This window comes from Mesoplodon bidens, assembly GCF_964165515.1.
Source record: "Mesoplodon bidens genome assembly, chromosome: 13".
NCBI classification, from domain to species: Eukaryota; Metazoa; Chordata; class Mammalia; order Artiodactyla; family Ziphiidae; genus Mesoplodon; species Mesoplodon bidens.
Genome location: NC_138169.1, coordinates 18,791,228 through 18,814,620, shown reverse-complemented (window position 1 = coordinate 18,814,620; position 23,393 = coordinate 18,791,228). Strand labels below are relative to the sequence as shown.

Genomic DNA, 23,393 nt, shown 5'->3' with positions numbered 1-23,393 from the left:
ACCTTGTGCCCATCAGCCCTCCAAGAACCCCCATCCATCCTCCCTCCCTCCCCAAAGGCCTGTCCACAGGGACTTAGGATCAGCCAGAAAAGCCAGGCAACTTTTCAGGGACCGGAGCGAGGGGAGGTGAGGTCTCCCAGCCTGGTCCAGGTCCAGCCCCTGAGAGCAGCGTGGTGCCCAGCCCCACCCCTTGCTGTGCCCTGTCCGTAACTTCAGACTTTGACCCTGAGCTCCAGTCCCAGCTGAGGACAAGACGCCCCAGCCTCAGGAGCCTCCCTTTAGGAGATAGGACCCTGCACGCGTAGCAGCTGCCTCTTTTCTCCAGAAATTTGGCACGCCAGGTGAGCGGGGGCAGGGTGGTGGCGCAGCAGATCTGAGTGTCCTCCCAGTGTCGACAGAGAAGGTCCACGTTAGAGCCTGACGGAAGTGACAACCTTGCAGGGACCACAGGTAAGTGCCTTTACCTCTCCAAGCTTCAGTTTCCTCATATGGAAGATAAGGGTCATAACTCACCTCTTCCAGGGTTAATCTGAGTATGAAAAGAGGTGATGACTATAGGGGCTTAGCACAGAACTGGCACATAGCAAGTACTCAATAAACGGTCATTGTTATTGTTTGGGGGGCTGGGAGCTGGGAGCTTGTAGCCTGGTTTTCCAGCGTTTACAGAATCTGTTCCATTTTAAAGATAAACTCTGAAGCTTCACAGGAGTTAGCCACACGGAGCTGATTACATTCATTCAAATACCTCACCCGTAACTTGTTGATTTTTTTTTTAAAAAGCAAGTCTTTCCCATTTTTTGCACATGTAGCCATCAAAGGCATGAGCTGCTTCAAGGTTCGTTCTAGGGACAAGGGAATTTATAAGCAAACAAATACAAGACTGAAAAGTAAGCGGAAGGTGTCAGCTGCCAATTTCTTGCCGGCCGCCTAAAGAGCTCTATGGCGCAGCACAGAAAAGCTCAGATAGAACTGGGTCCAGATCCGAATGCTGTCCCACACTGGCTGTGTGACTTTGGGGGAGTGACTTCCTCTCCCTGAACCTCAGTCCTGCGTCCATAGAACTTCTTAGAGCAGTTGAGAGGATAAAGTAAGAGGATGTCTGTGCTGCATCTATGTGTCTGGCAAGTGGCAGACGGCCAAAATTCCCTTCCTACTCCACAAAGACATAGACATTACAATTACACACACACACACACACACACACACACACAAGCACACGTAATAACTTCAGCTGTTTGCATCTTCCTGAATGCACACTCCAAGCACGCTTGTTTGAAGTAATGGCATAAAGCAGAAAACTGCAACACTAATAAAAACGTCAGCAACAACAAGCAAATGGTTGAATGATAACAGAGCTGTGTGCAGAGTCCAGGAGTTCATTACCCACATGCATGAATGATTTTACCCGAGGCTGGCTCTGTCATATCCTACAGTCTGACTGCCAATTCTGATAAGAACCTTATGCATTTATATTCCACTTAAATGCACGCACACACACATGGTTGCTACAATCAGTATCAAATCTGATTCATTTATTTAACTAAGATACTTGACTTAGGACACACATTTTCCCTTTTCAATTCTATGCCTACCACCAACACAATAAAATTCCTGTACTCGTATTTCGTGTTTTTTTTCAACGCAGGACTCGGAAGCCTTGACTGTTTTTCTTCGCCTGCTTGACCTGATGGTTTTTCAAATAGTGGGATTAGCACGGGGTGTAAGCACACAGCCTTGAGAGTCAGGCCGGCCTGGGCTCTGCTTCTCACCAGCTGGTGCCTAAGCCTCAGTTGCCTCATCTGTAAAATGGGCATAAGGACAACCCTGAGGGTTAGAAGATTAAAGTAGATAATGCATGTCAATTTCTTTTTATTTATTTATTTATTTATTTATTTATTTATTCTTGGCTGCAGTGGGTCTTCATTGCTGTGCGTGGGCTTTCTCTAGTTGCGGCGAGCGGGGGCTACTCTTTGTTGTGGTGCACGGGCTTCCCATTGTGGTGGCTTCTCTTGTTGCGGAGTACGGGCTGGCTCTAGGCACGAGGGCTTCAGTAGTTGTGGCACACAGGCTCAGTAGTTGTGGTGCATGGGCTTAGCTGCTCTGTGGCATGTGGGATCTTCCCAAACCAGGGCTCAAACCCATGTCCCCTGCATTGGCAGGCAGATTCCTAACCACTGTGCTGCCAGGAAAGTCCCACATGTCAAGTTCTTAGCACAATGAGTAACACATACTAGAAGTTGAAAAGCTAGCAGCTGCTATTGTAATCTCCCCACTGCCAGGTCTTTTCTTTCACAGAGATTTTTAAATCCCAAGACTCTACAAATTTTTTGATCACAAACATGTGACTTTGACTGAGTGGCTCCCCTTCTGTGAACCTCAGTTTCCCCTTCTGCACGATGCCACCTTGCTTATCTTTAGAATTTTAGACATTGGAGAAACTGAGCCCTATGCTGTTACCTGTCCCTCTTTGTCTTGGCCAGTTGGTTCTAGAAGTTCCTCTGGGTCCCCCCCTCATGATCTTCTCTTGGGCATGTGCCACCATTTCTAACCAGAGGCTTTGCCACAGCCTTGTTATTGGAGACGTGCCATGTGATGGCTTCGGTCTGAAGTCTCCTTCTCCCTGCTCAGAAACCTCTCGCTCAGTCAAATGAAGTGACTTACCCAGGGTCACACGGCTGGCGTGTGCCAGAGCCCGGCTGTCTAACCCCCAGCCTGGGCTGCCACTGCCACCTCTCCAAGCCACACCGCCTCCTGGGTTCATTATGGGGAATTTGGAAAATACAGGAAAACCCTCCACTCCTGCCTTCTTACTGTCAATGTCAAAGTGGTCAAGGGCTTCCCTGGTGGCACAGTGGTTGAGAGCCCGCCTGCCGATGCAGGGCACGCATTGGTCCGGGAGGATCCCATGTGCCGCGGAGCGGCTGGGCCTGTGAGCCATGGCCGCTGAGCCTGTGCGTCTGGAGCCTGTGCTCCGCAACGGGAGAGGCCACAGCAGTGAGAGGCCCGCGTACCGCAAAAAAAAAAAAAAAAAAAAAAAAAAAAGTGGTCAAATCTCCAGAGGATATGCAGAGACAGAAAGCCCAGAGAAGGGAAGTAACTTGGCCAAGGTCACACAGCAAGCCGGCAGTGAAGCCAGGTCTGCCTCTCCCTCCTTCCTCTCCCCTCCTCCACAGCCAGTGTTTTTCCTATTGTTATTTTCAAGGTGCTAGGGGACAGAAGCAGGCCACCACAGACTGAGGCCAGGCCCTGTACCAGGAACCTTGACCAGGCGAGTCATTGAATCTTCAGGCTGACCCCATGAGATGGGGTTAACCCTATTCCACAGCTGAGGAGATTGCATCTCCTGAGGCAAAGGATGGGGGAGGAGGTGAGGGGTCTCTGAAAGGGTCCCCCTGCAACTAAGCCCAGGCTCGAGTCTGGAAGCAGAATCACCCAGAGCAACGAAGCTTTTCCATTTTTTGGTTTTATCTCCAACTTGGCTGCTGAAACCCCAACAGAGTCCAGTTCTTGTGGGCTGGAGCCATTTTCCCCTTTACAAAACTAGGACATATTGAGAATGTCCTGCCGTTCAGGGCCATGGGCCGCAGTTGCCAGGAGGCGAGGTCTGTGGGAGGAGAGCTGTGAGCAGAGAGGAGGGAAAGTTGAATTTGGCCCTTCCGGGCACAAAAAGTCCCCTTGTTCTGCCTTAGCAGGAGCCTGCAGAATATTTCCCTGCTGTGCAGGCCCAAGCAGCTTCAAGGTCAAAAGCTGGTAGGTCTTCTAAACTTCTGAGGACCCAGCCAGCCAAGCACCCCAAGGCAGGCCTGGAGGGGATGTGCTGAAGATCTGAGTTCTGAGGCCAGACATTGCATCTGACTTGCTCACAGCTGCATCCACTAGCTGCCAGCTTAGCACACACTAGGTGTGCAGTGTGTATCAAGTTTACTTGAATTAAAATTAAATCCTGGCAGCACCATTTACTGGCTGTGTGACTTCAGGTAAGTTATTTCACCTCTCTGAGCCTTCGTTTCCTCATCTGTAGAATGGGGCCAATAACACCAACCCCTACTTTCTAAGAATGTGGGACACTTAGATGAAATGACGCTTGGGAAGCGCTTAGTGCAGGGGCTGGCACACAGTAGGTGCTCCGCAAATGTCAGGAAGTCACTTCTTCTGCACTAGACACTGTGTTAAGCTTTTTACATTTGCCATCTTGTGGAAAACTCCCATCTACTCTCCGGGGCATGAGTTATTTTTCTCATTTTCCAGAAGAAGAATTTGAGGTTTGAGAAGCATCTTGGCCAAAGTCATGGCCAGCAGGGAGCAGAGTTGAGATCTGAGATTTGAAGCCCATTGTCCTAACCATTAGACTAACCAGACTACAGCTGGCCAGGCACTCTGCTGGGCCCTTTTTTTTTTCCCAGCCTGGGGACAAGGTATTCGAGGAGAGTCCCCAGAGAAAGCTGCATCACTTACTGGCTGTGTGAACTTAGGCAAGTTGCTTTGCCTCTCTGTGCCTCAGTTTTCCCGTGTGTAAGGGCCACTGAGGGAATCGAGTATAAAAAGGGCTGGGCGGTGTCTGGCATCTTCTAAGCCATCAGTGGATGGTAGCGATGGTGGTGGTGGCATGCCTCAACCCTGACTTCCCGCAGGCTGGCACGATGCGTGTGGTAGTGATCGGAGCAGGCGTCATCGGGCTGTCCACCGCCCTCTGCATCCATGAGCGCTACCACTCTGTCCTGCAGTCGCTGGATGTGAAGGTCTACGCAGAACGCTTCACTCCGCTCACCAACACTGATGTGGCTGCCGGCCTCTGGCAGCCCTACCTCTCCGAGCCCAGCAACCCACAGGAGGCGTGAGTGAGGGTCCCAGAAGGTGGCCTGGGGTCAGAGGGGCTGAGTCTGCAGAGAGGATGTTCCCTTTCAGGGTTCCGGTCACCAATTACAACCCTTTGTGGAGGCTCTGGCCTGACATACTATAAAGACAATACGCATAAATATCGTCCCTGCTGTGGGCCAGACAGATGCTATACTTGATCGTGGCCGAAAGGCTAAGAAGCCATGTGTGCCAGACAGATGGAGGCTTTGTCTCCATTCCTCACCTAAACCGGGTGGCTGTGGATGCTCAATGCATCTGTCCATCAGGAACGCCTCTAAGTGGGTGGATGGACGTTCAAGTTTAGCAAAGTGGCAGAGGTCACTGTGTCAGTTTAGAAACCACCAGCTGCTTCAACAAAGGAACCCTCAAATGAGTAACGGCTCAAACACAAGTTTCATTCTCATGCCCATAAATTCCAAAACCAGTATTCCTGATCAGTAGGTGGCAATTCAGGGGCCCAGGCTCCTTCCATCTCATGGCTCTGCCATCCTCCTTGTGGCTTCTGATGTTCTCATGGGCCAGTGCCTGTAGAAGGAGCACAGCATGAGGACCACCTGGAAGGAGACGTTAGGGTCAGTTGGCAAGAACGCAGCCACATGGTCACACCTATCTGCAAGGCAGTCTAGGAAATGTTGTTGAGCTGTGTGCCCGGCAGGGAGAGAAAGTGTTCAGAAGCAGTAGGTGATGCCTGCCACTGGCATTCATAGTGGGGGGTGCCCAGAGTGAGCCTGAACCACGGGGCTCACAGTCCCCCAAGCAGTCAAAGCTTTCATTTAAACTCGCAGCTACGTGATCCCAAGCCAGAGGTAGGCTCCAAATAGTTATGATGGAGCATCCTTTTTTTTTTTTAATTTGAAGTATAGTTGATTTACAATGTTGTGTTAATTGCTGCTGTACAGCGAAGTGATTCAGTTATACATATATATATATATATATATATATATATATATATACATTCTTTTTTTATATTCTTTTCCATTATGGTTTATCACAGGATATTGAATATAGTTCTCTGTGCTATACAGTAGGACCTTGCTGTTTATCCATTCCGTATACAATAGCTTACATCTGCCATCCCCCAGCCTTTCACTCCATCCCTCCCCCAACCAACCCCCTCCCCCTTGGCAACCACAAGACTGTTCTCTATGTTGATGGAGCATCCTTTGTTACCCCTCTCCTCTATCCTATTAATGGGAAAATAGTAGAAAGTTTGGGGAGGGGGAAGACCTGTAGCATTTGGGGCACTGCAGAGTAAACGTGGGATTTCTGGATTTGGACACATCCCACCAACCTGACCACAGCCCCATGCAAGCCAACCCTTGGAGCTTTCATTAGGTGACTGAGATCTGGGGGATCCTTCTAGGCACTGGAACCAGCAGACCTTCAACTATCTCCTGAGCCACATCGGTTCTCCCAACGCTGCAGACATGGGCCTGGCCCCAATCTCAGGCTACAACCTCTTCCGTGAAGCCGTTCCGGTGAGTGAGAAGTCCCTGACCATAAACCGTAGGGCAGAGCCTTGATCAGAGACCAGAGTGTGGCAGCGGGTGGGGGTGGGGGGTGGTACTTTGAGCCTCTTAGGCAAAGACTCCTGTGTTCAAAACAGGTTTACTTTAATTTCTATTTTTGCTTTCAAAATCATTTTCATTTTCAACTTTGTTATTAAATTGGCAGAGACCAAAGAATCTTCTGATGAACCAGGGAAACTAGCCCTTCTTGGGTGGTATGGGTGAAATACAGACACATCCTGGAGTGGGAGGCACTTGACGCTGAAGCCAAAAGGTTTCCTGCTCCCCTGGAGGTTCCAGGACTTTCCATCAAGATGGACTAAAACACTCACCCTGGCACAGACTTCTAAAGTACTTACTATGTGCCAGGCCCTGTCCTAACCACTTTATAACTAATGGCTCATTAAATTTTCATCATAACCAGGAAGTAAGTGCTATCATTGTCCTCCTTTTGCAGATGAGAAACTAGAGGCTCCGAGAATTGGGGTAACTTACTTGAACTCACAAAGCTTTAAGTGGCAAAGCTCGAATTTGAACCCAGCTCGAATGAAAGGCAAAGCCATGGGGGATGTTCTCAGGTTGTTTGGAGGGGGTGGTCTGGCTGGGTGCCCAGAATCCCATGCCAGTTCTCCCATTGAATGTTTATTCAATGTCTAGCACTGTGCTAAGGCATTACTTTCATTATCTGTTACCTTCCAAGAGTGATTATTAACTCCATTATACAGATAAGAAAACTGAGTCTCAGAGAATTCAAAGTGGTCAGTGGTGAGGCCAAAATCTCCCCCCAGGTTGTCTGACCCTCCACTCTGCTACTTTCCACTCTCATCCTTTGATGACCTTCACTGTCGCCCCTTTTTTTCTCCTCTGTTTATGCCCCTTACCCTATCACTCATCCTCAGCCTTATTCTTTTTTTTTTTTTTTTTTTTTTTTTTTTTTTTGGTACATGGGCCTCTCACTGTTGTGGCCTCTCCCGTTGCGGAGCACAGGCTCCGGACGCGCAGGCTCTGGACGCGCAGGCTCAGCGGCCATGGCTCACGGGCCCAGCCACTCCACAGCATGTGGGATCTTCCCGGACCGGGGCACGAACCTGTGTCCCCTGCATCGGCAGGCAGACTCTCAACCACTGCGCCACCAGGGAAGCCCACTCAGCCTTATTCTTACCCTTCATATAGCATCATGGTTAAGAACATGGACTCTGAAGCCAAACTGTGTGGCTTCGAATCTCAGCTCCACCACTTATTAGCTGTGTGACCTTAGACAAGTTACTTAACCTCTCTGAGCCTCAATGGGCCCATCTGCAAAATGGAACTAAAAATAGTATCTACCTCAATGGGTTGTTGTAAAGATTATTGGATTGGTATGAGTAAAATGCTTGGAACAGCGCCTTACACACAGAAAACATTATATAAGTTTTTGTTATTATCATTCTTATTGATGTTCATCCATCCCTGTGCCGCCTTCTCTTCTTCTAAAGGACCCTTACTGGAAGGATGTAGTTCTGGGATTTCGGAAGCTGACTCCGAGAGAGCTGGACATGTTTCCCGATTACAGGTAAGGTTACTGCCATGGGTGAAGGAGCTGAGGCCCCACAGTTCAGATAGACTTGTCCAAAAGATGGAGGCACCACATTTCCTGTTCCATCCCTGGTCTAGAGCCCCATACTCGGGTCTCCCGGTGCTCTGTCCAGCTCTTTCAGAGAGCCCACCCACCCAAACTGCACCTTAGACTAGGGAGGCAGGGGATACGGAATCATAGATCTCAAGCCCAGAAGTTCCAGAACACTACCCTATTTTGTAGATGAGGAAACTGAGCTTCAGAGAGGCCAAGTCCCTTCCCCAGGTCACACAGCCAAGTGACCAGAATGGGATTCCAACCCAGTCCAAACCCCTCTATTCTTTTCGCTATAGCCTGATGCCTCTCTGGTCCTCTCTTCACCTCACCCCATGTCTAAACCCTCTCTACAGATGCACATTCATCTCCACTTGCACACCCCAATGTCAGGAATGGCTTTGTCTGATAGAAAATATTCCCTTGCTTAGAGCTGAAAACCACTTCCTCCTTGAATGTCACCCAGTGGTCCTTGCTCCACCCTTTGGGGGCCCAAAGAATGTGACAGCTTCCACCTCCATATGATAGCTTTCAAATATAGCTGTGATTCTGATCCTTTATTCTCACCTTTTGCCTACTGTGACTCTAGCTATGGCTGGTTCAACACAAGCCTGATTCTGGAGGGAAGGAAGTATCTGCAGTGGCTGACGGAAAGGTGAGATTTTCAGCTTCACTTTGAGGAAAGCACCTCCCAGGGACCAGGGCTGTAGTGGATTGTTCATGGGATTTGTCTTTGTATTGACCAACCCCAAATGTTGATGAAAACCTTTAGGTTTGGTGGGAGCTATCCTTGTTCCTGACCACCTCTGTGCACTAAGACAGTGGCTTCCACACCTTGTTGGAGCCACCTGGAAAGCTTCTTACATGTGATACAGTATTTATTATCAGCCTTACTAAAATCTGTGATGGCTGTGTAATAGCTTTAAATAGATTCTCTTAAGTTTTCCAGATATATTTACATCATCTACAAAACATAAGTTGTTTTTTTAATTTAAAAAATTTTTATCAATTAATTTATTTATTGGCTGCATTGGGTCTTCCTTGCTGCGCGCGGGCTTTCTCTAGCTGCGGTGAGCAGGGACTACTCTTCATTGCGGTGCACAGGCTTCTCATTGTAGCGGCTTCTCTTGTTGCAGAGCACGGGCTCTAGGCACGTAGGCTTCAGTAGCTGTGGCATGCAGGCTCAGTAGTTGTGGCTCACGGGCTCTAGAGTGCAGGCTCAGTAGTTGTGGCTCACGGGCTCTAGAGTGCAGGCTCAGTAGTTGTGGCACATGGGCTTAGTTGTTCTGCAGCATGTGGGATCTTCCCGGACCAGGGCTCGAACCCGTGTCCCCTGCATTGGCAGGAGGATTCTTAACCACTGCACCACCAGGGAAGTCGGTTTTTATTTTTACACCTCATTTTTTTTCTTGTCTAATTGCTGTACCTCTAGAATAACACTAACTAATACAGATGATAGAGGATGTCCCTGTCTTGTTCCTTATGTTGATAGGAATCTTGTAGTGTTCTACATTGGCAAACATTAGCTTGAGAGATACAATTTGTATTCATATTCACATACATTCATATTAAGGAAGATTCCATATATTTCCTATATATTATTATTTTATTAAGATTAAAAAAAAACTGGAATGGATGGTGGCTTTTATCAAATGACTTGGGGAGGTTTTTAAAAATATAGATTTCAGGACCTCACTTTATATCCACTGAATCCGATTCTCTGGAGTGGGGCTCAGAAATTTGTATTGTAAGAAGTTCCCTGAGTGATTGTAATTATCAGCCAGGTTTGGAAACCATTGTATTAAAACATGGTTATGTCTCCTAACCTTGGGACACTTATGACTCTTATCCAGCCCCTTCCAGGAAAGAATGCTCCCAGATTTTCTATCTTGAGGAAACCATGTGGATAAAATAACCCTGATATTATGCTTTAACTTGCATGTGGTTTACTTCCTATTCTTTCAATGTTTCTACTATATTTCTAAGAGTGACATACATTTTTTTTCTCTGTGAAATTTAGGGAGGGGTGGGTGTCCCCAGCGCACCTCCTTCCTCATGCTCTGCTTCAGATAAAGAAGCAATTCGGCTTTGGCCCAACCCTGCCCCTCCTCCACCCTGCGTCTCATTCCCTTTGATAATACAAAGCAGGGTGGTGGTAGTGAGAGGCCTGGGTTTGAGTCCTAATCCCATCATAGACTCACTGTATGACTTTCAGCAAGGCCCTTCTCCCATCTTCATCTGCCCAGCATGGGGCTTGGACCATCTCAGGTTTCCCAAGGGACATTTCGTGGACCACTAGTCCATCAAGGTGCTCGTGAACTGGACTACACAGCCATATTCTCAAGAAGCATCCTGTGGGACTAACATCCACAAGAGGTTCTTTGGGAAATGTCCCCCATGCCATCCTCTTGGAGGGATGGGACAGAGAACTGAATACTAGATTTTTTTTGTGTGTTTGATCATCCCAGGTTAACTGAGAGAGGAGTGAAATTCCTCCTAAGGAAGGTGGAGTCTTTTGAAGAGGTGAGCTGCTGGGCTGGAAGGGGCTGGATGGGGGAGAGAGGAGAAGAGGGGAGGCCTTTGCTTCCTGTTGCAGGGTTGGGGGGCCCCTTCTCAGGCTCTTAGCATCCCTTTGAGGTCTGTCCCAGATTCTAGGTCTATTTTTAATCCCAGAAGGACTCAGGCATTCTGCCTTGATGTTGGTGTCAGAAGCAAAGGGACAGTGGGATCATGGTGGCCATATAGGGGCTATATCTCTATCTGAGCCTCAGTGAGTATTAGGGCCAGAGAGCTGGCTGCCTCTTCTCAATATCAGCTGTACCACACCCCCAAGTTCCGGATGCTTGGTTGCTTCTTACCAACATCTGGGATGATGTTCCTACAAAGTCAAGGCCCTCCACTGACCTACCTCCAGAGTGACACCACCATCAATAATAATGACAGTAGCAGCTACCATCAGCAGGTACTGGCTATGTACCAGGAGCTTTGCTGTATGACCTCACTTAATCTCAGTACCCAGAATAGTGCTTGGCACATGGCAGACTCTTGTACTTGCAGCCACTAACGTGTACGAGCGTCTGCTGTAGGTCAAGCCCTGAGGGGCACTTGGAATACATACTTGACTTAGACACAGTTCTCAATCCCAAGGGGCTCACAGCCCAGTGTGGCAAACACCAGCTCATGAAAAACAGCAGTGTGACCCAGGACTGACCTGTGAGGGGAGTCACTGGGGCTGGGCTGGGAGTTTGGGTGCCCATGATGCTACATCCTTGAGCTGTGGAGCTTCCCATACAATGCACGGAGCTGGGGCTTCCAATGTGCCTTCCTCAGATGTCTTGGCAGAGCAGAAGACAAGAGAATGAAACAGAAAGGAGTCAGAAGGAGGGAGAAGACTATCTCTGTGTCCTTTCTGACTTCTTCTAGAAGGTTCCAAGAAGGTTTCCCCCTTCCATAGTATTCTTTTCCCAACACTTCTATAGGCAGAGTCATACTGGAGCCTCACAGCACACTATGAACAGATGTTACCAGCCCCATTTTATAGCTAAGGAATCTGATCTGAAACTTGAGGAGGTGATGGGACATTTCTGAGGTCACACAGTAGGTAAATGGCAGAGCAGAATTTGGAGGCAGGTCCATGGGTTCCTCGCTGAGTCCCCTCCTGGCTGTTCCACAGGGAGCAGAGAGTTGCAGGCTGGGAGGATGCAAGGGATACTAAGGTCCTCATCCCCTCCCATCCCACCTGCCCTGTTGGTTGCTACCAGGTGGCAAGAGGAGGCGCTGATGTGATTCTCAACTGCACTGGGGTATGGGCTGGGGCTTTGCAACCAGATCCCCTGCTGCAGCCAGGCCGGGGGCAGATCATTAAGGTGAGTCTGAAGGTGAGGGATGAGCTTTTGTTGACAGAAAGATTGTTTCTGCTTCTTTATTTCATCTCCGAAGATAGAGGCTGAATGGGGGACATCTGTTAGAGGAACCCCCCAGTGTTCAGGGAATTTGCATGTTAAAGAAACAAGAAGAAGGAACACGACCCTCCCAAACATACTCTTTCTTGGGCAAGGTTCTTCTTAATGAGAGAGAGAGAGAGAGAGAGTGTGTGTGTGTGTGTGTGTGTGTGTGTGTGTGTGTGTGTCCCCGTCCATATGTGGAAGCTGCATATGCCTGCCATAATAGAAAGAGCAAACATTTATGGAATGCCTACTAAGTGCCAGACACAGACCCAAGTACTCCACTGTGTTAATTAATTTGATCCTTGCTGCAACCCTTTGAGATGGGTACGATCACACCGCCATCGCCATCTTACAGATGGGGAAACTGAGGCACGGAGGAATTAAGTAACTTGCACAAGTTCACACCACAGTAAGTGATGGAACTGGGATTAGAACAGGTAACCTGGTTTAAGAGCCCAGGTGTGTAAGCATTGTTCCACACCAGCTCTGTGTATGTGTGCATGTGCCTGAGGCATGCCTATTTGTGGGTGTGTGTGCATGTGTGTGCCCATGTGAGTACTGGAGCATATTCATAGGTATGTGTGTTCCCGAGGTGGGCTAATGTATACGTGCATTTACACGTGTTGGGCTTTTCTGTGGATGAGAATGTGTGATGCTTCAGGGACTGGGGTAGCTCTCTGATCAGGGCAGCTCTTCCTACAAAAGCAAGCAGTCTGGTGCAGACTTGGGACAGAGGGGTCATTGAGGGCTAAGGAATGACTTTGCTGCTGTTGTCAGAACATCTGGTCATAGAGGGGAGCAGGTGATGGCAGCCCACTGATTTAACTCTTCTGATGAGACTTCTCTGTCTTCAATCAACAGGTGGATGCCCCATGGATGAAGCACTTTATTCTTTCCCATGACCCAGAGAGAGGCATCTATAAGTCCCCATACATCATCCCAGGGTAAAAATCTGATATTGTAGGTCAGAAGAGGGAGCACCTTCCTGCTCTTTTTATGCCCCCGCTGCCTGCTCCAGGGCTCTTTCTTAAGTCTTTTCAGGTTTTTTCCTCCAATGCTTTTAAGTGAGGTTGAGCCGTTAAACCTCTGGGAAGGCAGGACTCAGCCTTAACTGCCACATTGCGCGGCTTGTGCGATCCCCGACCAGGGACCGAACCCAGCCCCTCGGTAGTGAAAGTGCAGAGTCCTAACCACTGGACCACCAGGGAATTCCCCTGGGCTCCTGGCTTCTATCTTGAACATAATCTGGGATGACAGTAGTGGTGATGCTGGAGACAAAGGCAGTGGATGTGATGGCAGTGACACCAGCAGTGTTGTGAACGGCAATAATGGTGGTGGTGGTGGGGTTGATGATGATGATAATGTGGATAGAGGAATGGTGGTAGTGGAGATAGTATTGTTACAGAAGAGGAGGAGATCAGTGTTGACGGTGGTGGTGAGTGGGAGTTGGGGGTGGCAGTTGGTGCTGATGAAGATGACACTTACCAATGATGACTTTTAATAATATGGCAGAGATGACAGTCTCAAAGGCCATGTTAATGTTGTGACTGTGCTGACTGCCTCAACGGCGATGTCAGTGGTGTGGCGGAGATGATGGTATCAATGGCAATGCTAATGGTGGTGGTGGAAATGGTGAGCGGGATTGATGGTGATATATTAATGGTAGCAAAGAAGGCAGTAGTGAAGATGATGTTGTTGATGGAGATGACAATGTTTTTCCCAGATTTATTGAGATATAATTGACATATAACATTGTGTACATTTAAAACGTACAACACGATGATTTGATATATGTATATATTGTGAAATGATTATCACAATAAGGTTAGTTAACGCATCCATCAACCACATAACTATAGTCTTTTTGTGGGTGTGGTGAGAACATTAAAGACCTACTCTCTTAGCAACTTTCAAGTACATAATACAGTATTGTTAACTATCATGACTATGCTGTACATTAGAAGGGACAACAATGATGATAGTGATGTTAATGGTGATGGTGGAGGTGGTGGTGTTTGATGGTAATGACAATGGCAATTGCAGTGATTATTTTTTTGAATTTTATTTTTTTTATACAGCAGATTCTTCTTAGTTATCTATTTTATACATATTAATGTATATATGTCAATCCTAATCTCCCAGTTCATCCCCCCCACCACCACCCACGCTTTCCCCCCTTGGTGTCCGTACATTTGTTCTCTATATCTGTGTCTCTATTTCTGCCTTGCAAACCGGTTCATCTGTAGCATTTTTCTATATTTCACATGTATGCATTAATACATGATATTTGTTATTCTCTTTCTGACTTACTTCACTCTATATGACAGTCTCTAGGTCCATCCACATCTCTACAAATGACCCAATTTTGTTCCTTTTTATGGCTGAGTAATATTCCATTGTATATATGTGACACATCTTTATCCATTCATCTGTCAATGGGCATTTAGGTTGCTTCCATAACCTGGCTATTGTAAATAGTGCTGCAATGAACACTGGGGTGCATGTGTCTTTTTGAATTATGGTTTTCTCTGGGTATATGCCCAGTAGTGGGATTGCTGGGTCATATGGTAATTCTATGTTTAGTTTTTTAAGGAACCTCCATACTCTTCTCCATAGTGGCTGTATCAGTTTACATTCCCACCAACAGTCAAGAGGGTTCCCTTTTCTCCACACCCTCTCCAGCATTTGTTGTTTGTACATTTTCTGATGATGCCCATTCTAACCAGTGTGAGGGGATACCTCATTGTAGTTTTGATTTGCATTTCTCTAATAATTAGTGATGTTGAGCAGCTTTTCATGTGCCTCTTGCCCATCTGTATGTCTTCTTTGGAGAAATGTCTATTTAGGTCTTCTGCCCATTTTCTGATTGGGTTGTTTGTTTTTTTAATATTGAGCTGCATGAGCCGTTTATATATTTTGGAGATTAATCCTTTGTCCGTTGATTTGTTTGCAAATATTTTCTCCCATTCTGAGGGTTGTCTTTTCATCTTGTTTACACTTTCCTTTGCGGTTTATAGTTTGCTTTTGCTTAAAAGCAAAAGCTTTTAAGTTTCATGAGGTCCCATTTGTTTATTTTTGTTTCTATTTCCATTATTCTAGCAGGTGGGTCAAAAAAGATCTTGCTGTGATTTATGTCAAAGAGTGTTCTTCCTATGTTTTCCTCTGAGTTTTATAGTGTCCAGTCTTACATTTAGGTGTTTAATCCATTTTGAGTTTATTTTTGTGTATGGTGTTAGGGAGTGTTCTAATTTCATTCTTTTACCTGTAGCTGTCCAGTTTTCCCAGCACCACTTACTGAAGAGACTGTCTTTTCTCCACTGTATATCCTTGCCTACTTTGTCAGAGCTTAGTTGACCATAGGTGCATGGCTTTACCTCAGGGTTTTCTATCCTGCTCCATTGATCTATACTTCTGTTTTTGTGCCAGTACCATATTGTCTTGATTACTGTAGCTTTGTAGTATAGTCTGAAGTCAGGGAGTCTGATTCCTCCAGCTCCATTATTTCCCCTCAAGATTGCTTTGGCAATTCGGGGTCTTTTGTGTCTCCATACAAATTTTAAGATTTTTTGTTCTAGTTCTGTAAAAAATGCCATTGGTAATTTGATAGGGATTGCACTGAATCTGTAGATTGCTTTGGGTAGTATAGTCATTTTCACAATATTGATTCTTGCAATCCAAGAACATGGTATATCTCTCCATCTGTTTGTGTCATCTTTGATTTCTTTCATCAGTGTCTTATAGTTTTCTGAATACAGGTCTTTTACCTCCTTATGTAGGTTTATTCCTAGGTATTTTATTCTTTTTGATGGTATTATTAGCAGAGATTATAATGTTTTTTTAAGTTTATTTAATATTTTAATTTTTTTGGAGTATAGTTGATTTCCAATATTGTGTTAGTTTCAGGTATATAGCAAAGTGATTCATCTATACATATACATATGTTCATTCTTTTTTAGATTCTTTTCTTATATAGATTATTGCAGACTATTGAGTAGTCTGCAATAAACTATTGCTACACAATAGGTTATACATCCCTGTGCTACACAGTAGGTCCTTGTTAGTTATCTATCTTATATATAGTAGTGTGTGTGTGTTCATCCCAAGCTCTTGATTATCACTCCCCGCTATGTTTCCCTTTGGTAACCATAAATCTGTTTTTGATACCTGTGGGATGATAATGTTGAAGTTGATTTAGGCAAACATGGTGGTAAGGGTGAGCATGGCAATGACCCTCCCCCCGTTATCTCAAAGATTTCGTTTTCCTTCATCCTTGACCCTGCCCACTTTTATCAAGGATCCAGGCAGTGACTCTTGGAGGCATCTTCCAGCTGGGGAACTGGAGTGAGACAAACAATATCCAGGACCACAACACCATTTGGGAAGGCTGCTGCAGACTGGAGCCCACACTGAAGGTAAGGTGGGGAGAGATATCAGTGCCCTAGACCAGGATCCTAGCAGTTTGATGATCATAAGGACACTTGAAGATGGGAAGATATCATGACTGGGATAACTGGACAAAATAATTTCAACAAGGGACTCTGGATTATACCCGAATTTGACAATGTACAGGGAAGTCCTGCTGTGGGTTGATGAAACCTATCTGGTCATGGCTAAGAGTTGCTCTCTCTTGAGGTGACATCCCTTAAAAACCTTAGTCTGTCTTCACAAGGAGCAGATGTATTTGTTGCAGAAATCTCAGTTTTCACAATTGCCTGCTAGTGGTGATAACAATAGTGATGGTCATGAAGACAAGGATGGAAGTAGTGGTTGGTGTTGAGGGTGATGAAAACGCTGAGAGTGGTGATAATGATAGTGATGAGGCGATATTATGGTGGTGGTTGGTGGGGACGGTGACTGATAAAGATGGGATAGTTGATAGAACTGGTGGTGAGATGGTAGTAGGATAGTAATGATGTTGGTGGCCAATAAAGGTGGTGATGATCTTAGTGGTAATTAACAAAAGTGACTATGATAGTGGTGGTGGTGGTGATGGTAATGAAGTTCCAAAAGTTAACTCTCTATCACCTAAAAATGGCATCAGAAAAAAAAAAATCCAGAGATGAATTACCAACAATTTTCTTTCCAGGATGCAAAAATTGTTAGTGAATGCACTGGCTTCCGGCCAGTACGCCCCCAGGTTCGACTAGAAAGAGAACAGCTTCATGTTGGATCTTCAAACACAGAGGTATGCTCTCCTGGCAAGGAAAGCAATGCCATCCCCCAACTCCTAAGAAGTCTCTGGCATTTTGAGGGGAACAGTCATGCTGACCTCAGGTGGGGGCAGTGGTGGCTAATATCCCCTCCTCTATAAATGGGGAAACTGAGGCTCAGTGATGGTAAAGGGCCTGCTCAAGTTTACATAGAGGGCAGTGCCTCAATTTGCTAGAGCCTGTGGTCGAATAGAAGGAAAAGGGGACTTTATTGAGCATCTACTTTGTGTCCACGACAAGAATGACCTAACTGAATCTCCCCTACAGCTCTTTGGGATAGGGACTGTTCACCCCATGCTTCAGATGAGCAAACTGGGGTTCCCAGAAGTGGAAGTCAACTTGCCTACATCAGACCAGTGGGGAGGGGCAAGGCTGGGATGTGGTTTGAATCTGAGTCCAGAGCCATTTCCCACATGTCCACGTTGTGGCTGCTCCATCATCTCTCTGGGTTCCCCTCTCGTGTCCTCTCTCATGGGCTAGGAATTGGCCTTATTGAAAAGGGAGGGGTTGTCCTGGGCTGAAGGAATCTAGGTCACCCTTCCTCCTTCATTCTGATCCTTTGGAGGTGGGGTGTATAGAGGAGTTTTGTGTATGTGTCATGTGTCCATAGAGTGTTGTGTGTCTGTCTGTAGAGAGGTCATATGTGTGTGTGTGTGTGTGTGTGTGTATGCGTGTGTGTGTGTGTGTATAGCAGTGGGGTTGGGGGGAGAGTCACAGATAGAGTTGAACTCCCTGCTGATGGTTTTAGCTTTGAAAAAGACCCCTGGCGTCTTGCCTCTCTCCAGGGTCCATCCATACAGCGCCCCTTCTTTTCTTTGGTGGGTAGAAGAGTCTACCTATTAACATCCTGTCTGGAGCAGGATGGGAAAAAGGAAAGTGATTTAGGGAACTTCAAATAATTTGATGTGGTGGGGGGAATCTCAGACCTCAAGTTCCAGGTGATTCTACTTTTTCTGTGTTGAGTGCTTAAAGCAGGTCTGCCTCCTAAACAGAAGAGGAGTCTAGGGTGTTGACCTCCAACTCCCCAAACACTCCCCCTGACTACCCTTCCAGGGGTTCCCACATCCCACCAGGGATGGTACCAAGAGGAGCTCTGGTACCACCAGGCTTACCTAGGATACTTCAGGAAGCTCCTGAATCTTCTAGGGACCTTCTCTCTTGCCTCTCCCAGGTCATCCACAACTATGGCCACGGAGGCTATGGGCTCACCATCCACTGGGGCTGTGCCCTGGAGGTGGCCAAGATCTTTGGGAAAATCCTGGAAGAAAGGAATTTGCTGAGGATGCCACCATCCCACCTCTGAAGATGCCAGTGACCTCCGCCTCCCCCACAAAAACTCCCTGCTCCCCTCAGCCAACTAATCATCCCACTGTTAACCCCCCACTCTACCTGACTCCTTTTTGCAAGAAGCACAAGGTGAGAGGAAACCACAAGGTCAATTCCTGAAGGAGAGTCCTGCGCCCTCTGATGGCTGAGGTCTCTCCACCCTCTCCAGGCCTGACATTAAGAACAGCTGGAGGCTGTTATCCCATGAGTCCTCAGAGGAAGGAAAACTCAGAATATCCAAGTGGCGAAGGAGCTCTGAGTGAGGGAGGCTGTGAGGGAGCCCCGAGTGAGGGAGATCTGGGTGATGGAGGTGGTTGCAACCTTGGTTCTCTAAGGTCACAGAATGCACTTGAGGTAACTTGTATCAGATTTCACTGCAGGAATTTATACATAGAACTGGGGTATGGAGAAGGCAGAAGAGGAGAGCCATTGAACTAGCAACATGTAATGCCTGTTCCACATCCAGGACTCCTAATGGCTTCAGCTGCCCACTAGTGGCCCCACGGGCACTATGTAACCCTTGAGGAGGACCCCTTGGGGGTCATCCCCAAAGGAGCCCCTCTATAGATAACTAAATTCACCAAGCAGATTGAACGTGTCCCTTACCTTCTGGCTAGCACGCTCTGGGATAGCAAACAGGTTTCCAGATGTTTTTCAGAGCTTTGAATGAGCCCAGATGGCACCTTAGCATCTTCATCCCTAATTATCTGCCTCAGCCTCTGAGGTGAATTTTTATCCCTCCGGGGCTTTGGTAAAAACCAGAGCCTAGTATTCCTCATGCATGTGGGACCAGTGACACCCTATGTGCTGTGAAGAGGTCTTGTTGGCCCATGCCATCTATATCCATGTCATTTCACCTGATGAGCTCTTCATGGAGCATCTGCCATGAAGATTTTGCCTGGCCCTAAGCTAAGCAGAGGGTATAAGAGCCAAGATCTTAGAATTCCTGCCCTAATCATAATAACAACAATTATTATTTTTATTATAGTTATAATTTTTTGCATTCTAACTGGCTACCAGTGCTCAACTCTTACAAACATTACTCATTTATTCCTTACAACCTACCCCCACCACCCCCATGACGTATCTATTATTCCCATTTCGTAGGTGAGAAGACCAAGGCACAGAGAGGCAATACAAGGTCAGCAGCTGGGAAGGGGTAGAATGGAGATTCAGGGCCAGAAATTATGTGATTCCAGTGCCTCACTTTCAACCACCATGAAACAATGAATCCCAGGTTGGGGGGAAATATATAGTTATGAAGGAATTGGTTGGCCTCCTCCCCAACTACTTCTGCAAACACACTGTAAAGGAACCAGGTCTCTCCTCCTCACAGCCACATTTGGGCCAAGATCAGGGGACTCTCACCAGACTGGAGTCAGGGACACTTTCTGGTGCTTGGAGTGGAACACCTTTTTTTTTTTTTTTTTTTTTTGTGGTACGCGGGCCTCTCACCGCTGTGGCCTCTCCCGTTGCGGGGCACAGGCTCCGGACGCGCAGGCTCAGCGGCCATGGCTCACAGGCCCAGCCGCTCCGCGGCATGTGGGATCCTCCCGGACGGGGGCACGAACCCGCGACCCCTGCATCAGCAGGCGGACTCTCAACCACTGCGCCACCAGAGAAGCCCTGGAACACCTTTTTTTTTTGCGGTACGCGGGCCTCTCACTGTCGTGGCCTCTCCCATTGCAGAGCACAGGCTCCGGACGCGCAGGCTCAGCGGCCATGGCTCATGGGCCCAGCCGCTCCACGGCATGTGGGATCTTCCTGGACCGGGGCACGAACCCGTGTCCCCTGCATTGGCAGGCAGACTCTCAACCACTGCGCCACCAGGGAACCCCTGGAACACCATTTTTGACTAAAGTGATTGCCCATCCTAAAATTCCCCAGGGAAAGCGACCCCTACCGGTCGAGGTTAATTGTCAGCAGGAACACTCCAGGGCACAGAACACAGTGAACTCACAAAAAAACATGGCCAGGAAAGTCTCTATTCAGACCCAAAGTGACCCTTCTTTTTGTAAATGGTAAAGACCTCTTTGCAATGTGGTTTCCTCTTGATTCCATTCCAAAATTCAGAATAGAAGGAGCATGGGGAAATTCTGCAATCCACATGGCACTGTAGGACATTTGCCTTGATGTCTTCATTTTTCTTCACTTAACAGTCCTGCTCCTTCCCCAGTGGTGATCTACAACCATATTTACAATGAATTATTGGCCGCTTGCTGAGTTTATAAAAGTTTTATCTTTTCTCATTGAATTGTTTTGGAACTTTGGTCAAAAACCAACTGACCATAAATGTATGGGTTTATTTTTAGACTCTCATCTCTATTCTATTCATCTGTATATCTATCCTTATGCCAGGACCACATTGTCTTTTTTTTTAAATACATCTTTATTAGAGTATAATTACTTTACAATGTTGTGTTAGTTTCTGCTGTACAAGGACCACACTGTCTTGATTACTTGTAGCTTTGTAGTTAAGTTTTAAAATCAGGAAGTGTGAGTCCTCCAACTTTACTCTTCTTTTTCAAGATATTTTTGGGCTACTCTGGGTCCTTTTAGTTCCATATGCATTTTATGATCAGCTTGCCGATTTCTGCCCAAAAAAGCCAGCTGGGAATTCGACAGGGATTGTGTTGAATTTATAAGGTTAATTTTGGGAGTACTGATTGACACCTTAACAATTTTAAGTCTTCTGATCCATGGTCATGAAATGTTTCTCCATTTATTCAGATCTCTGATTTCTTTCAGTAATGTTTTGTAGTTTGCAAAAGTCTTGCACTCCTTTTGTTAAATTCATTCCTAAGCGTTTTATCCTTTTTGATGCTATTGTGGGTGGAACTGTGTCCTTACTGATGAATCTGGGAAGCGCTCTGTTCTCTGGCATGGTGGGGGTAGGGGTATTTGAAGTGGTTCATCATCAAAATATTCTTGATTAATTTAGAATGATTATACGTGATGTATCCAGATGTTCAAATGTCAAGGAACCAGAATATAGTAAAGTACCAACGGTGACTAAATCCGGCTGTAACCACTGAATCTTTGAAGAGCTGGAAGGTGCTTCAGAATGTTCTAGAGCTTTGGGATTGGCATCCTGTGTGCCTCCCACAATACTCTGCATTCCTCCTTTAGCGCCCATATCAATCTGTGTCTCACCCATCTACGTTCTCCCCACTACGCTGTGAGTGCATGAAGATAAGGACCATGTCTCAATTCTTTTTCGCATCCTCAGTGTTAAATTTCATGCTGATACATGGTGGATACTCCATGTATACTGACCACATGCCATGACATGACCCAAAATACAGTTATAATGAACAGACTCCAAAGTTTACCTATGTGCTGCTGTGGGTTCTAGGCATACCATTAATTGTCTGTGCCACCAGTAGTTGTCATGGCCAAAGCTGCCATGTTCGTGCCTCTTGATCCCACCTCTTCCTGACCCAACTGACTGGACCAGGATTGGAACCAACACTGAACTGGGACAATCAGCTTTCTCTCCTGAGACTTTAGAAGTGGGACACCGAACAGCTGAGTCACATGTGTTTGCAGAGCCGAGCCCCGGTGAGCCCGAGCCACATGCATAGTCAGGCATATGCAGCAGCCATGAGGGGTCGGTAGGAAGTCAGTCTGCAGAGAGGGACAGAAACCAGGGCCACGGACCCAGACAGAGGGCTGCCTCAGGCCCTGGTGGCTCTCCAGGTTGCTGTTCCATTTATTTCAGCGAACTTTCTAACCTTTCAGAGACTGCAAACTGGTCACCCATCAACCAAATCTGGCCTACAGATGAATTTTATTGGAGCCACACATTTAAAAATTTAGACAATCCAACATAATAAAATTAAAAAAAAATTGATCTAACATACTAAAATTTGGAGATTTCACATAAGAATCCAGATTCCTGTCTTGAAAATCAGGCGATTCTACGATACAACAAAATCAACTGGAGCTGAGTAGTAGCCGCCCCCTATGTCCCATACTCTGCCACAACCTTCCCCTCTTCCTGTCATTCCTTACACTTCCGTTTCCCGCATTTATAGTCCCCAGGAAATTAACTACTGTTCCCAGTCTTATATTAAAGCTGTACTGCTTGATTTGAATTAATCTGAGTACAATTTCTATTCCTTGCAACTAAAACAGCCTTGATGAGAACTCTGTCAAGGTTTCTCTCAACTATCTCCCATCCCACCACTATTGTCTTCCTTCTACCAGAATCTCAATTTTGTGTTCAAGAGGCTGTGGGTATCCCTTGATCCTGTGGGAGATAGGCCGTTCCTTCCCCAGCCCTAGGGGAGGGCTCATGCTGGGATGGGCATGCGACCCAGGTTTGACCAATGCAAAGCAATGGTAAATCTGCTGCGGGATTTCCCTTTCCAACCAAAAACAACAGACCCTTTAGAAAGAAAACCTTTTGTGACTGCTCCTTCCCCATTCTAACATCTTTGAAAAAAACTTGATGCCTGGCACTTTGGCAGCTATTTTGTGACCATGAGGTTTCACACACAGGGTCAATGGGCAACATGCAGAGGACGGTAGAGAGGAAAGGCAAAAAGAAGCTGGGTCCTTGATGACATTGTTCAGCTGCTGAACCTTCCCTGGAGCTCTCTGACTCTGGGCTTGTTGTCAAATGAACAATTAATATTCTAATGGGTTAAACTACTATTGGTAGGTTTTACTGTTGCTTGCAGCTCAAAGTTATCCCAGTCCTTTGATGTTTACTGCAGTAACCAAGGGATGATCTTATCCTTCAAGCCTCTCTGTTGCTTAACATTATTTAAAAATAATGCAAGGGCTTCCCTGGTGGCGCGGTGGTTGACAGTCCGCCTGCCGATGCAGGGGACACGGGTTCGTGCCCCGGTCCGGGAGGATCCCACATGCCGCGGAGTGGCTGGGCCTGTGAGCCATGGCTGTTGAGCCTGCGCGTCCGGAGCCTGTGCTC

General features: G+C 46.7%; 1 protein-coding gene across 1 annotated transcript; it reads left to right on the top strand.

The window, feature by feature from the left end:
- The first annotated feature begins 273 nt into the window (after nucleotides 1–273).
- On the top strand, nucleotides 274–23,236 carry DAO (D-amino acid oxidase). The gene is made up of 11 exons (XM_081252000.1): nucleotides 274–450; nucleotides 4,632–4,834; nucleotides 6,221–6,335; nucleotides 7,841–7,917; nucleotides 8,564–8,629; nucleotides 10,443–10,497; nucleotides 11,736–11,840; nucleotides 12,783–12,865; nucleotides 16,216–16,333; nucleotides 17,008–17,106; nucleotides 18,303–23,236. The coding sequence occupies exons 2-11, from the start codon at nucleotides 4,641–4,643 to the stop codon at nucleotides 18,432–18,434; spliced, it is 1,044 nt and encodes a 347-aa protein (XP_081108126.1). The 5' UTR covers nucleotides 274–450; nucleotides 4,632–4,640; the 3' UTR covers nucleotides 18,435–23,236.
- The last annotated feature ends 157 nt before the right edge of the window (nucleotides 23,237–23,393 follow it).

Coding starts and splice junctions, on each gene's coding strand:
- DAO (XM_081252000.1), top strand. CDS start 4,641: ATGCGTGTGGTAGTGATCGGAGCAGGCGTCATCGGGCTGTCCACCGCC. Junction 7,918..8,563: donor GACATGTTTCCCGATTACAG/GTAAGGTTACTG, acceptor CTGTGACTCTAG/CTATGGCTGGTTCAACACAA. Junction 17,107..18,302: donor TTGGATCTTCAAACACAGAG/GTATGCTCTCCT, acceptor TGCCTCTCCCAG/GTCATCCACAACTATGGCCA.